The sequence below is a fragment of the Corvus hawaiiensis genome, chromosome 2, assembly GCF_020740725.1.
Source record: "Corvus hawaiiensis isolate bCorHaw1 chromosome 2, bCorHaw1.pri.cur, whole genome shotgun sequence".
NCBI classification, from domain to species: Eukaryota; Metazoa; Chordata; class Aves; order Passeriformes; family Corvidae; genus Corvus; species Corvus hawaiiensis.
Window position 1 is genome coordinate 87,829,764 of NC_063214.1, and position 16,202 is coordinate 87,845,965.

Consider the following 16,202-nt stretch of genomic DNA (forward strand, 5'->3'; position numbering starts at 1 on the left):
ATGCCCTGCATGCGGTTTTAATGCAAAGGCGTTGAAAGCATGATGGAAAACTGCCGTGGCATAAATACTAAAACCAAGTTGACTTTGACTTATGATTTCTGCTGAAGTAGAGCTGTAGCTGTCCATAATAATTTCAACATGATGAGTTAGAGCTGAATGCATGAAAAGTGGTAGTTGGTAGGTGGCCTTATCTCATCTTAATCTGATCTAAACCAAGCCTAAGTGGTATAGTCTTTGAGGAAACCAAAACATTGCATTTTACTGTGTTCAGATGATCAGTAAACATCTCAGAAGCTACAATCCCTGATCGTTCACTGCAATATCTGTCCATTCTTTTTGCTTCTGAATTTTCCTTTCATACAAGACTGAAATTCCAATTTCATGCTTTTTATGCACTGTGATACAGACACAGAGGAAATGTGCAGTCACAGTCAACTGTGCTGGTGTGGAAAGCAAAGGAGGGGAGCTCTGGATGCGAAGAAAGGTGTGCTAATAGTGTGAAGAAGCCAGCGGACAGAAATATGGAAGTTGACTCTGAATGGGAAGCTCAGGGGAGTGTGAGCACTCAGGGGCTGTGTGAGGCTGTCCTAACGCTGGGCCACCTCCTGGATTTTGTGGGCTCAGGGCATCAGGAAGCTCTCCAGGAGCTACCAGGTGCCAGTCATTCAGGTCCTCTAACTTTAGTTACCATGACCAAGTGAGCAGAGGGTGTAAAATGCAGGAACAAGCACTGCACAGTACATGTGCTCAGCGGTGTCACACGTGGTCAGCCATCATGGCTTTGTGGGGTCTGCATGGGCCTTGTGAGGTGCAGCTAGAAAACACTGTGCTGACTTCCCTGTGGCTGAAAAGGTGCTGCACCAGGCAGATACATGTTTGAAAGAAAGCAGTTAGGGAAAATGGCAATTGCAGCACCATCATATACATATCTATTCCTGTGTGGTTAATAGCATAAGTAACTCTGGCTGTCTTTTGGGAAATTGTGCTCCTGTATTGCATTAGCTAATAACTCTCTAACAACTGAATCATCAAATTACAATAAAAGAATAGAAAAATATTTTTAAGAGTGAAAATTTTAGCCAGTGTCTGACAATTATGGATGTCCTCTCTTTCACTGGAAAAATTATTTAGATAAGAACATGGGATACATCAAGTAGAAGAAAGAAATACAGGCATGTCTTTCACTAAAAAAGTGCCTGAAAGCAAGTAGTACAGCAAAAGGAGAGATAAAATGGGGTAGAGTTAGAAATTTTAATATTTCAGTAGCATTAGCTGCAGATACTCTGTATATAGCTTATAGCTCCTACTCTCCATTTTTGAACTTAATAGCATACAGAAAATGAAAATAACTAGGTAGTTTTGAAAACTTATTAGATTATTAAACTCTAAAGCAGAAAGGCCACTGTTGTGGTAAAAGATAAGAATTTTGGCAAGTTTCAGTTTTCTTGCTGTTAATGCACATCTTTTTGCTCATAACTATCCTGTGTGGAAAAACATTGCCATTCATGTTTCTGTCAAGTATTTCAAGTTACATAACTAGTTCACAATCCAGTTTGGTCTTTTCCTCACATTATTAAACACTGGTCTTTATTAATTAAGGCATCTAAAAAATTGTCCTGCTTAGTATATTTGTGCATGCTTCAAAATATTCTAGAAACTTACCATTTTTCTTAGCTTCTAAATTTGTAGTTCCTCAGTACATAAGGATAAAAAAATCACCATGGGACAAAGAATAAACTCAGGTTCTGCTCAAGGCCCTGCCTCTGTGTCAGCACATGACTTGGAGCCACATTTTGGCACAGTTGCTTGAGGGGAACGGCACCACGGTCAGCATGGGGCTGTGCCAGTGAATCCACCTCCCTGGCAGAGTTGCCACGCATAAACGAGCACCAACAAGGACTCTGGCCATTAGTGTTTCTGCCCCGTGAGCAGAAAGAAAAGTTTGGGGGTTGATTTATTTGTTTGTTCTCCTTTCCAAAGCGTGTTCTGATCTTTTGATGGCAAGTGCTTTACAAACACTGAATATGATGACATGCTTCCCAAGTAAGCAAGTAAATAAGTTTAGTAATGATAGCCTTGGCCTAGTGTGCCATTAGTCTGGGCACTCTACAGTCATAATGGAGGACAGCATTTGTTGTGCAGAACTGCAAAATTAAGGGATGGGAGATCAGACAGCTGCAGCAAAAAGTTAATTATCAGGCAGGATGAGACTGCATTGGTCAGGCTAAAAAGCACCTTACTGGCTCACAGGTTATCTAACCACCACTCTTGTTGGCAATGCAAGGTCAGATAAGGGAAGAGATTAAAATTTAGCTTAGTGAATGTCCTCAAGGGTCTGCTTTTCTTGCATATGTAGTGGCAATCGAGTCAGTAATGTCAGATTCCATATAGGTGAAGAAGCGATTGGAGCCTGCACTATGCCAAAAAATACCACAGTTAATGAAGGTCTAATGCCTTCTGTACCAAGGTGAATATTTCTGTATTGAAAGTATTGTATTGTATTGTATTGAACTCCTCCATTGGCAGTGTGACTGCCTCCTAAGAAGCTGATCATGCTTTCCCTAATCTCTTTCCTTGATGCTGCCTGAAGAAGTAGAGCAAGAGCTGAGTCAGCATAAAGCTTCACCTAGGCCTTCACTTCACTCATCGTTGCACTAATTATTAGTAAGTTATTATGACCAGGTTTTGGGTGTCTGAGCAATTACAGTGTCATTCACGTGGTTTTATACAGCGGCCAGGCAACAGGAGGAATGGCCTGAGCAACTCTGTTCATTGACAGGAGTTAATAACTTTTACATTTCCTCACCATCTCCAGGCGTAGGGCTTCAGTGAAATTAAACAAAATTGCTGACCTCCTAAAGGCCTGCAGAGAGCTCAAGAAATTGTCCATTTCTATTCACAGGCAGTGTTGTTGAAATGGTATTACTTTAGAGACACTTTGAAAAAATGTATTTACACTATCTTATAAATGGAATCTAAGCATTGTTGTTTGGTTTTTTTTTAATGGAAAAGGCCACTGAATAATTTATATACTTTCACTAAGACAAATTCAGGAGACTATTACTGTCTAGGTTTCAAATATATAAGGATTATTAAAGCCTCATACTAAGGCAACAAGAGAAAGAGTTCTCCTGGAAAGGAATTAAATAACAGATGTGAACGTCTTTTTTTTATTTATCTTTCTGTTGTGCCTGCAGGCCTTCCTAGTCTCTTATTGTACTGACATGCTCTAAAGGGGCATTATAGCTCGGAGCCTTGGTAGGGACGGGATGAAACAGTTTGGTGAACATCCCTGATGGACCAGGGAGGAGAGTAAGAGGAAAGGTCTCTTAATACAGCCTGGACTGGAGCCTATTTATGTAATAGTTTAATCCTCCTATCAGAAAGGCATTTTTTAGCATTTTCTGAAGAACTGTGTATCTTTAATTTCCTTTTCTTTCAAAGGCTGATTCTTTCATAAGAAGAGGTAGGGGAACCCATATGCAAGGAAAGGGGTGGCTGTTCCTTCCTGTGGAGCACAGGGCAGCAGGCCCGGGGCCAGGAGGAGGGAGGGCGGCGGGCAGGGGGGAAGACACTATGAGCCTCTGAAACCCCAGTCCTTTGATGTGGTGGCCAAAACCATCCTGGAGACTGAGCATCTGTGCAGAGGTTGCCACAGCTTGGGAAATCTAGGAGCTCATTGAAACCAAACAGGACAGTAAGGGCTCACCCTGCAAGGACACAGTGAGCAAGGGGAGTTGCTTTGTACAGCCTTTGCCTTCCTCTCTGATGGACCTAGTCACTGAAGGTTGCTCAGTATTGTTTGACTTTCTCAATTTGAAACGCCTTTTGCTCTTCCTTGGAAAATTCACTTTATGGAAGCAAATCTGTCTCAGAGCCTTAGTGTCTTGGTAGGGTGGAGCTGACAACAGCTAGCTGACTTGGGTTCCCACAGTGACAAGCAGGAAACCAGAAGAGATAAATATCTGTGGTAGAGGCTCATATTTTCTTCCTTAAAACATGGCTAGTGCTGAAACAAACCAAAAGCCTAGCATGCAATATATACTTTTTCAAATGGTAAAACAGTTGGGCAAGGTCATTATTTTCTTTCTTTTTGCCCTTTGCAGAGCTTCTAAAGAATTTGGATTGTTTGTGTGTGTATAGCTACTGCCGTTGGCAGGGGGCACTGCTTGTTTTCACTTTATAACTCTGGTCATGGCTTCTTGCAAAGCAAGGCAACCGATGAGGCAGTGCTGTGAGAGCCAGGGGTTGAAAGCTGAACAACTGCAGCGGGGGAATTTTCAGACCTGATGGGTTTAACATTACTGGCGGATTTAAGTAATATTTTTTATTTTAACTAATTAATTCTGTAGTGTTCTAGTGAAGGTCGATGGCTGACTAATGCTTTGGACAAAAGGATGCTTGTTAGATATGTGTTTTCTTGGAAATAAAGACTGGTTCAAATATGTTTTGAGACACTGACACCCTGCCACTTGAGCAATATTGTTGGTGCAGTCAGATTGCCAACCCCCCACCCCTGCCACCCTGCCCTTTGACCAACACCAGCAGTGTAGGCAGGATGCCACCCACAATATCTGTGTGAGGTATGTGTCTCTCAAATCACACTGGCATTGCCAAAGCCAAGGGTCAGCATGACTCTTACCCACATTTAAATGGCATTTTTGTGGCTGGTTGTTGCTCCCAGGTGACCTGGACACCAAATGTCCCTGGATACCCATGGGAGCCACAGCATTACTTGTGCTGCTGATCAGTGATCAGTGGAGTTGCTGCATGGGTGTGCTGCTGCTCATCTCTCCTACTGGCAATAAAGCTCTCTTTTATAAACTATTCCAACAGCAGATACTCAGCAAATAATCTGGGAAAAAACAAAGGTCAGCATATTTGTGTCAGAAACACAAATATGTGTTTGCAGTGTCTGATGTGCCTTCTCCTCTACCCATTTGATTTCCAGCTGCCATGTCCTGATCATCTCAGTGCTGAAGCACTGTAGCCCCTCGTCCTAAATGGTAGCGGTAGTAAGAACAGTAGGGCTGGTGAATATTTGCTTCATTTGATGCCCTTCCTCAACTCCTGGCAGCAACTTTCCCCATATTTGCTCTGTGAAGAATCAATAGTTTAAAAATAGAAATGAAGGGAGGAAGGAGAAAAAAAGAACCTTCTGAGACCAGCTTCACCCATGATTTTGAAAAGCCTAGTTTCTTTTTATAAACCTTTGCTTTACTGGTGACATTATCACAGGAGTCCTTGTTGATGTCTGTGTGTTTTTATGTCATTGTAACTGACTTAACTCTGTTTGTTTTCATCTCCTCTTCTCTCCCAGTGGAGTTTTTATACTGTGATTTGGCTTCCATGAAGTCTATACGGCAATTTGTGCAGCAGTTTAGAGCAAAGAATTGTCCACTCCATGTCCTGGTGAATAATGGTGAGTTCTGGTTTTTTTCTTCACATATCTGCAGGGGAAGATGTGACAAATGGAGCTCTCGTCTATCACTTCACATTTCAAATAGATTATCTGAACCATACAGCAGGTTACCATAGGTCTGCATTAACTGGGATGTCTTTCTAGAGTTAAATTGCCTTTTTTTGAGAGATTGTCAGGAGAGCAGTCTGAACACTTCAGTGCACACCTGCTCATGATGTTATTGCAAGTCTGGTTCCTTTGCTGTGATTTTTTAGCTCTCCAGCACCAAAAATAATGCAATTATACAATTGGATAATCTCTAAGAAAAATAAGAAAGGAAAGAGAAGCTGTACTTCATACCAGTAGAAAACCTGTCTTTTCACCTTTATTTACTTTCTCTCTCCTTATAATTTTCCCTGTATAAACACTTGTTTACTGTGGTTGACTGATGAGCTGGGCTGGGGGTTTAAACCACCTGAAATACAATCTGGCAAATCATTCAGCAACCTCAGAGAAGTCACTGCATAGATTCACGTGCTACTGGAAAGTTGTTCATAAAACTGCATCCTCAGTGGTCAGAGCACAAGTTAAAAGGACAATATTTATCTTGCATTAGTACAATTATCAAATGAATCTCATTATTCTTAGGGAGTTTAGCTTTTGTTATTCACATACTTGCTATCTAATTTTGTATTGTAGACACAGTGTTTTTGGAAGCCAGGTGTACAATAATTTTCCTCCAGAAACCACTCATGCTCTGTTTGCACTGTCCTAAAGGGGAATTTTCACCTGTCTATTTAACTAAGGGAAAAACCCACCAGCAACAATTTAGGCTTCTTGTACAAGTTTGCTGCTGTTATATGCTGCTGTTCTTGTTTCCCCAACTATTTACATATGTTTTTATTAAGACATCCCAGAGAACATCTTCTGTTTTCCTGTGCACACTTCAATCCTAGTGAGAGCAAACATGCTATAAATAAATGGGTTTGTTATATTCATTGATGCCTTAAAGAGCTCTCAGCAACACAGGTAAATACTGCAATAAAAATTCAAGGGTTTTTTATTTGCTGATTGATATGAAACATTTGTGAAATGTTCAATTAAGTGTTCATTTTTCTTTGATTAGTCAAAAAGTCCTACTATTATTATTTTAATTGTGCGATAATTAGAGGTAGTGGATATTTAAGCCTAGTTACAAAGTCTTTCCAGATTTACTTTTAAACATGCAGAGTAAAAACTGTTACACATATGGGAATGACACTATTTGAAAAAACAACATTTTGTGGAAAAAAGGATTTTTAATTCTATGAACCCATCAGGCATCCCCTGCCCTGCACTAGTTTTCAGCATGAGCAGAGCCAGCATTGTCAGCAGGGGCTTGGAGGCCAATTGGGGGGAAAATGATGAGGCTGAAGCAACTGGAAAGCCCTCTGGAATAAAAGATATTTTTTCTGCCCTAGCCTTTGCAGACTTGGAATGGATGAAAATTAAATATGTCTACTTATCCAAGAAACAAAGTTGTATGAAATAGGTCTCCTAATGTTCCTAATAAGTTACGAGACCAAAGAGTGTAAGCCCAAAACTTCTTTTAAGAAAGGAGCTTGAGACTAAAATTTGCCTGATTCAGTCTATTTATTTGTGACTTGCAAGAAAGGCATGTGATTTCACTTATGCTTTTTTATCAAATACAGTTGGCAAGAGAAATCTGTTGTTTCAGAAAATCCTTTTAGAATCTACAATTAAATAAATGGTCCAAATCTGCTTTTTGACTTATCTTTAACAGAATCACATCCAAAGCATAGGTAAAAAATCCCATAAAACTAGGTTAGTTTCTGGCCATTGTCTGGCAATGACTCCACTTTTGAATGCTCTTTCTTGCACCTTTTATTTTTATAGTCCTTTTTATTTGCTTTGGTAAATAATCTGTAGCATTTAGTTTTGTTACTAGTTTCATAATGAAAGCCCAAATGTTTCCTTGCTACATAAGAGGAAAATGAACATACCTTATAGAGGAGAAATGGCCTGATGCAAAAACCAACAGTGTTGAGCACAATCAAGACAAGTGCTGACCTTTGGGCTATCTGGTTGGCTTCTCCTTTTCCCTTTCCCTTCCTCCTTCCTCCTTTCTTCTCATTTTTTTTACTGTAACTCAGTGCACCAAGGAGGATGATTCAGTCCATCACGGATGGCAGAGCTGGAAGCACTACTCTCTCCAAAGCCTCATCACAGTTGCCAGTTCTACTGCCTTTCCCACAGGATTTCTGGGACACAAGCTTGGATGTCTGGAAAAGGAAAATGCTTGCAATATTGAAATGTCATATGGGAACTGGTTGTTGGGCACATTGTCAGTGAGAGTGTCTTTGGTCAGAAAACTCTGTTGTCAGGAGAAAGGCATTTTTCGTGACTTTTTGATATCTTGCAGGACATCACCTAATGGCATTGATTTTCTTGTGTCTCAGTGTATGCCTTTAGAATAGTAGGTTTCTTAGTGTCACCTGGTACTTTTTTATTTCTTACAGTTCCCAAAGCTCTAGCATTCTTGATATGAAACATTATTTTTATTTTTTAGCATGTGAATAAGAGCTTGTAGGCCAGACAGCTACACATACAGTGCATTTGTAGGCAATCATATGCTTTTAAGAGTCTGACAAAAATCTATGGGGTGATGGAGAGTCTCCATTAGGTTTTGAAAATGAAACTTTGGTGTGTCCCGTGACTTCTGAATCAGACTATCAGCAAGCTAGTAAAAATTTTTCTCTCTGTCTTAATAGGACCAAGCATTTTATTATCAGGACTGTACTCTTCTCTTACATTTAGTGTAAAAGTGCAAGAACTGTTACACTGAAATTTTTGCACTACATATTAGTATTATTTAATTGCTTTAAATTTAAATCTTTTAAATTGATTGATATAATCATGGTACATGTTACTGAACTTTCCACATATTATCTCCATGACTACATATCCTGTATGTATATGAAGGTGTATGATATTTGTTGAAGGCTTGTGCAAACCTGTAAAAAAGCCAAATATTTGAAGATGAATTGATGAAAGTTCCAACATTTTACAATAATGCAATCTATGAAATTAACATTGAAATGTTATTAAAGACAGGGTTTTGTGTGAATTACTGTACTAAATAAATAATCAATACTACATGTCTGATCTAAGATTGCTATGAAATTCAGCAGTTTTTCAGGTCACTGGTGATTTTTTTTTTTTAATTGTCTCTCCATCACTTTCTCTCTGTCCCTCGCCTAACTCAAGGATTTAGTTGGAAATTAAATTAATACTAAAATCCTGAGTTTCAAAGTATTCTCCTAGAGCTAAACATCCAGATCCCACAATAATCTAGTGAAGGTTTAGGTATCCAACTAAATGGAGATTAGTGCACTAGTCACCTCCTCTTTTTGTTATAGTTTATTTTAGCATGTATATTTCACTTTCTAATTTCTAATTTAAAAGGAAAAATTTGGTTGAATGCACGCATTACTTCAGCTGACAAATAAGAGCCTGTTTTTCCATTACTATGCTTTCTGCATCAGTAATGTGCAAGCTCAGCTCTTTGTTTTTAAAATAAACAAAACATATTAAAAATGCAAATAGAGTATTATATAAACTTTTTTAAAATATAATGTGCTAGTGCTAAAAAGAGAAAAATGCTATGACATAGAAAACAAACTCATTTTCTGTAGAAAGCAAGAAGTAAGCTAAATGGTTGAACTGTGTGCCACAGAAAGAGGGATGCAGCACAAGCAGTGCAGAAAGCTTAATCTGACAGAAGGTCAGGAGAATGTGTCTTCTAGTCTGCTAATTAGCAATTGGGTGCTAATTTTTAGTTTTGTTTTGGAAAGAACTGTGTCTTTGTACAGATGAAAAGCATTTAGCAAATTACAGCATGTACACTAGTGTTAATTATTTAATACATTCTTAAAAATGGCATTGCTGTTAAAACACATTAGAGAGTCTGCTGTCTTCTTGTGGTTGAAAAAGGGACAGATACAAAAACACTTTGTAAAATTCCATGACCAGTAGTCACTGTTTCATGCCAGAGATGTTTTTTCTAACCTTGAAGGCAGTCATTTTCTCTGTGTGCTAGAACTGTTGCTCAGCACCTTGTAGTTACTGTTCTTGCTTATATGTTGTTTACAGTACTCAATGATCTCAAATCCAAGAGACCAACACCAAAATCACAAGATATTTAGTGATAGCAGAATACCTCTGGAAGCCAAACATGCACTGTCTAACTCATTAACAATCAAATACCAACTTAGAGATTTCAGGCTATTATTAGCCTGTTGCAGACAGATTACAGTTAATATATTTCAGGTTGAAGCCTATCTAAGCCAATTTAAAATCAATATTTCTGAACTGCTAGCTAATTCAGATGATCATATTTCGTACTTCGTGGATTATCTGAGAAATTATCAGTCTCCTGATAGAATTAATAAATCTGTATGATCTTACCTCTTCAGTTCCTAGAGCACATTAAAAGCTGTATCACTAGCTGAGTGTGTGAAATATATATATTTCCTTGTGTAACCTACACACAACCCAGCCACATGCAGGTGAGCCATAATCCTTTGCCAGGAATCCCTTGAAGAGTCCCATGGATGCTGTCATGGTTGATCATATATTAAATTAGTCTTGCTTCTGAGTACTTGCAGGATCAGATCTTCAGAAGAAGTGTGAAATTTGGGGGCCGGGAACAAGGGCATGTATCAAATGCAAACAATTTTATAGATGCTTACTTACTCACAGGTCATATTTATAAGTTGAATTTACTAATAGTTAAATTGTTTGAAATTATCAGAGTTGGACCTATGAAAAGATCCTGTCCCACTGGGTGAGGTAAGAGCCAGCTCCCTTGTCTGTAGCAGCTGCAGGCTACGCTGGCTGTTCTGATGAAAGGGAAAGAAACCTCAGAGGTGTGGAAATTCACTGGAGAAGGCCTTGAGGGAAAGTTAGTGAGGAGGATTGCTGTTGACTCCAGTGAAACTTGGGTTTCATCGACATTCCAGCTGCACAGGAAAGCTGTGGTGAACCCAGGATATGATATCTCATTAAAGTTCTTCCAGTGTCTTGCTTACAACATCACGTTTCATCTTTATCCTTCTTCGAAGACAAATTAGAGCAATACCCAAGCAAATCTGTGATGGAAAAGGTATAGAGGGATAGGGACAAAGAGAGAAGAGGATGAGCAGAAGAGCAAATAGCCTTTACCTATGTATGTAATGGATGATAAGTACCAGATATGATGGAAGAGCTGGGCCTTTGAGACATGGTTTGAGTTGGAAAAGGTAGTTTGAGGTGGTGGTGAGATTGGCTTACAATGGATCTTCCATGTGTGATGGGAAAAACTAGAAGGCTCATAAAGACTTTAATATGCAGTATTAACATAAGAAGAAACTCTCAGAGCCATATTTTTTTATCAAGTTCAGTGCATGACAGGTGCCATCTTCTCAGATTTTTCAGAAGAGTTCATCTTTTAAGAGAGCTGACTGTGGGGAGGCTGGCTGATCACACATTGCTCTTCACAAGGTATTAGGTGCCTTGGGTATTGCAAGTAACTTGTCTGGGCACATGTGTCAGAGCACCGTGACACTGCTGACAGTATCCAGCCTGGCTCCTTCAGAGCAACTGAGGGTTGTGCAATGCCAGCATTTATCTGGGGTACGGATTTTAGCAGCAGTTGTCAGCTAGGGATTTTATTATACTTGGATAGCACTGTTGTCTGCCCGAATTATATGTATCTTATGTGAAGTTGTCACATTTTCTAGAAAAGGTTTATTTTTTATTGGAAGAACTAGTAAGGTAGAGGGGTAACCTTAGACTACTTCTGGCTTTCAAAGAGTAAGGATTTCATTCATGAAAATCCTGATTTTTGTCTGATGTTATCTTTGTCTTTCTGATTATTTCCAAAGCTTTTTCTCTGTCTGTGATATCAAACAGTTTGTGAAAGGGGAAATATCTCAGGCTCCACATGCTGCAGCTTCTTGACCCATTTGCTTTTATGTCTTGAATGTGGACATTTTATCAGAGGAAGACAGTTACAAAATTCAGCTTTTTGGTGGATTAGGAAACACAGCTGGTTCTACTTAAGTGTGTGGAACATTTGCCATTGGCTTTTCTGAAAGGCAGAAGTGAACCATGTTTTAGTTTTACTTAATCCTTTCATAGCTTTTAGGTAAAAATATTTTTTATACAAATTGCAAACCGAAATATTTTACTTCTAAGAGAATATCCTATTGAATTAGAATGCTGTGACTGACTTTCCTATTTTCTGATTGTGAGTGGGATAACTCACCATTGTGCCAACTCAAATAACCAAACAGTTACTGAGTATATTTTTAGGAAACAAAGGGGGTTTTTGAACCAGATCCAATTAGGAATGCTCTCATTTATTTTAGTGTAAAATCAAAACCTTCGTTGTGGAATGTATGCTCTTTTTTTAAGTGACACATTTTCCAAGGAACTAGCTTGTGCTGCATTCACGTGTAGCAGCGTGACATTGATTCAGAAAGTGACTCTGTTCTTAAGGAGGTATTACAGCTGGTTCAGTTATGTTCTGAACCTACCAAGATTTGGTTGTTGTTCTCATAGTCCTTGAATGTGGATTGTTTGCATTTTTTCCTTTTTTTTTTTTAACCTACTGAGAAACTAAGAACTTGCCTTTGCTGGAAAGACACATTGCTTTATCTTCTTTGGCACAGCTAATACAGTGCACTTCTCCCTTGTGAACAGTATAGGTGGGTCTGGGAGCAGTAGCAGTAGACATTACTCAGTTTTCAGTTCCTTACTACTTAGCCAAACTTCTAGTGTTTGGGCTAAGAGTTTCCATGCCAAATATTTGCCTTTAGCTAACTTTTTTTAAAATTTTATTTTGTAATGTCAGATAAAAGAGTTTATCTGTTTCCAGCAACAATTAGACTAACATCTTAGGAGTTTTTTTAATGTCAAAAATTATGGCAAGGTTTTTCCTAAGGGCTGTGGTGTTATCACACATTTTGGAATTGAATGCAGACAAGATGTTGCATTTGTGTCAGCAGCAGCTGCACCTTTTGTCACATACGGAATATTCCCATGATGGGTCAAGTCAGAAGCCTGCTAAGCCCTGCACTTTGTAAGCCATCCTTCATGTGTTCCTCACTGAAGGTTTTGCCTATACCAAGCATGTCCCAAGTCGAGGCTGAGCAGGGCTTTCTGCCGGAATCACAACCCTGAGTCGTGGTGAGAGCTGCTGCGTGCAGGCGAATGCACCAGCACTGGCGCTGGGCTCCAGCACCCCATCAGCTCTTCCTGGCTGCCTCTGAGCTTGGTGGAGATGGGCACTGGCTCTCACTTCAGGCTCCTCCAGTCTCTCCACTGTCCAGACTGGTGGCCTCAGTCTTCCATGGTCTCTGTGACAAGTTTCTGTCCCATGAAAAATAGACTGTGAAGAGTTGATGGGTGGGAGGAACAGGGCAGTTAGTTGGGAACCATCAGGATGACAGACACTTCGATGGCAAAACATTTGAACTTGCTGATTAAAAGACTTTTATAAAGAATGAAACTGTGAATGTGGCATATCAGAATATTAAATATCAGAAAATTAATAAAAGAGCAAGTACTGGGGTAGAGCTGGGGTGGGTAGTGAGGACAAAGAGAGTCATTAGGTATGTCTGAACTGTAGGAGATGTCTCAGTCAGAGGCTGGAAAGGCTGAGACACCATATGATTCACAAGGATCGAGTCCTTAACCTTGAGGACTGGAGTCTCTGTTGGTCACTACCTGGTTGACTCTTTTCCTGCAGTGACGGCGTTCTTGATTGATCCCTTACTTGCAATTTTACTGATGTTAAACCGAGATGAGAATTATCCCCCTGGTGGAGAAGGGGTTAGAACCTCCCTTCTGCTTGATCTCCCACTTCTATGTAACTTTGTACAAAGAAACTTGTAACTTAGTCACAGATGGTTGATAAGGGGGGATGGAGAACCTGGTAGGAGCCTCAGAGCCACAGATCATGGCTCCAGCAGGAAACCAGTTTCAGCAGCGAGGGGAAGGTGAGCCAGGTGTGTGACAGGCTCATGCCTGCAGGGTGCAGAGTGATGTGGGATTGAGACACAAAGGAGCTGCAATGGCTGGGTAAGAAAATTAGGGAGAAGGAATTTACCATTTGCAGGGAAGCAGAGAGGCAGATGAAGCTGATATGTGTGGGGCTGTACCTCTCCCCTCCTTCCTGAACACATGCAGTTCCTTGATAAGATCAGCATGGGATCACTGGATTGTGGAGGTAAGGGAGGAGGGGAGGCTGGGAAGCAGAACACTGTGGTTGGTTCATCATGGCCCTGCATTTTGCCCGACACAGGGAGTTGGGGAAGCTGTGATGAAAGGTAATCAGAAAAGGCCATGGGTAGTGCAGAGCATCTTGGGAGAAGGGAGCAGGAGGTGAGAGCTCATGGGAACTCGTTCAGTGCTGGAGCAGAGGCTCAGGCAGACTCTTGTGGAGAAGTTGCTCTGGGATGAGGCAGGAGAGACCTAATCCAGCACAACCCCAGGCTGGGTCCCTACCCTTTATCAAACCTGTTTTCATGGTGGGCAGTACCTTCCAGGGAAGGTCCATGTGCAGGACATTCTTCCAGCACTAATGCCAGACAGACTAACAGGCGTCTTTGCATCTCCCCAAGGGTCAAATGCATTGGTGTGGTGTCTGTGTGTCATCCAAGTGTCATTGTTATGGGGTAAAAGTTCTTGCTTTGCTTCATTTTCCTCCCATTTGGCTTTGGAAAATGGCATGTACACGTATAAAGAGCTCCAAAAGACATTAGGAAATGCAAGAGTCTAAGCACCCTCTGGGAAGGGGAATAAGCATTGGGAAGCTGTACTGAGTTTCATCTGTATTTTTGTGTTTTTCTTCTAAAATGCTGGGGTTTTACCTTTTCAGTTTTCATACACTGTTAATCTGGCTTCTGTGTGTGGTCCTGTCAAGACTCAGAACACTTTCCTGGGATACCAATAGGCATGTGGCATACTTGTATCACTGGACTCTGGGTTAGGGATCTGGCTTAGCAAGCGGCTATGTCACAGCTTTTCCAGCAGTGCTGTAAATTCACTGCTCTGCAGCCCAGACAAGAAAATAAGAAGCAGTACCTGTAAGAAGTAGTCATGTGGGCACAGTTGTGCCTCCACTAAGCACTTCTGGGGGCAATTCTTCCAATAAGGCGTTGCATGTTCTCGTTGCTCACTGGCCAGGAGAGACCTGCAGGGCAGGGGTATTCTGGGATTGCACAGCCCAATTGAACAACGTGGAACAGGCAATCTGGTACAGGCAGCCTAGCCAGGGGAAGCTGCTGTAGGGTCCTTCTGTTCAGGAGAGAAGTGGGCCATGCTATTTTATGTGTAGCTACACCCAGAGATGTTTTGTTGCATGGGTGCACAGGAGAGAGTGGTTTTGACATTCCGTGAGGTGGGGTGAGTTGCCTTGTGTGGCTGCACTCATGGGATGGGAAATGCTGCTAAGGGCAGCAGCTAGGACACTGCAAAGCCTCTGTGGAGGAAGGGCTTTGTGCTTTTACTGGAAGTAACTATCTCTTAATTTTTCCCCTTGGGAACATTTTTTGGTACAGTATGTATCTCTTCCTTGTAAATAGCAAGAACTGGGTGAATGTGATCATAAAGGTTCACCTCCTGCTGTGAAGGTGTTATGTGTAAGTGTTTGGGGCTGACCTATTGCGTTATCTGCCCAGCCTTTGGCTGTCTGGGGATAAAAGAACTTGTGTGAGGGGGATCTGCCTCCAAACCCTCTTCTGTGAGCCTGGCTAGGAAGGCAGACATTTTGTGCTGCATGTGAAAAAGAGATTTTAAACCTTTCTTTTGTAGTGAGTTTGAGATGACTGACTTTAAAAACCTCCAAGTAGTTCACTGTAAATAAATCCAGATGAGTGAAATACTTGTATTTTTATAGCTCTTAAAACACATTTTATAATGGAGATGAAGGATGTCTTTGCAGTGGGAGGTATGGGAGTTAGAGCAATATTTGTCATCATCTGCAGTATGAGCAGGCATAGTGCAAATTCTCCTGTATAATTCAATAAAAATGCGGTGTGTCTGGCCTATAGTATTTACAACTATCATAAAAATTTTTGTTATGCTACATGCAGTATCAGATCCATTTTGTTTAAATTACGTAAGATATTGATGGATCAGAAACCAAGATTTTCATTAGAAAATTTTACAGAAAATCATCATAAATTCCTGCTTACAAAGACAGCTCCCTTGAACTGTATTCATTCTTTGAGTGAGAAATATGATTATTGCCTAGTCATAGAATTAAAAAAGAATATAAATTTTGTTATTCATTAAAGCTGATTAAAATGTGTGATTTGAACATGTTACAATAAATGCAGAACTGCAGCACATATATCACTATAAGAGCAGTTGTTCAGCATAGTTTTGCAGCAAAGTATTTTTCTTATTCTAATTTATTTCTATCTCTGCAAAACCACACATTCATTTTTTTTATTCAGTTTTTTGTGCCCGCACTATCAGTCTTTTGCCAGAATATTTCAGCAACAGCTAATCAATTACAAAGTAAAAGCTCATGTTCAGTTTACTTATTAATTCATTTTCTAATGCCATGATGTTATCACTGATATTTTAAAACTGGATCTTCTGGAGACAATCCAACTATATCACAGGGAAAAACATATAAGAAAATTATATCAGAACTGAGGTGTTTGGCATTAATGTTTTGTGTGCTGCCACTTCAAATTTCCATACACTCTGAAAAAATTATAAGGCTGGCTACTGATAATTAAAATGA

The 16,202-nt window shown here is 40.2% G+C and overlaps 1 protein-coding gene across 2 annotated transcripts in view; it reads left to right on the forward strand.

Moving 5' to 3' along the window:
* The window catches only part of DHRSX (dehydrogenase/reductase X-linked), a 163,077-nt gene that overhangs the window by 97,609 nt on the left and 49,266 nt on the right, over positions 1 to 16,202 (forward strand). For both annotated transcript variants that reach the window (XM_048324043.1, XM_048324051.1), the window contains one exon: positions 5,321 to 5,422. In XM_048324043.1, the coding sequence (XP_048180000.1) occupies positions 5,321 to 5,422 (102 nt within the window). The remainder of the gene's footprint in view (positions 1 to 5,320; positions 5,423 to 16,202) is intronic.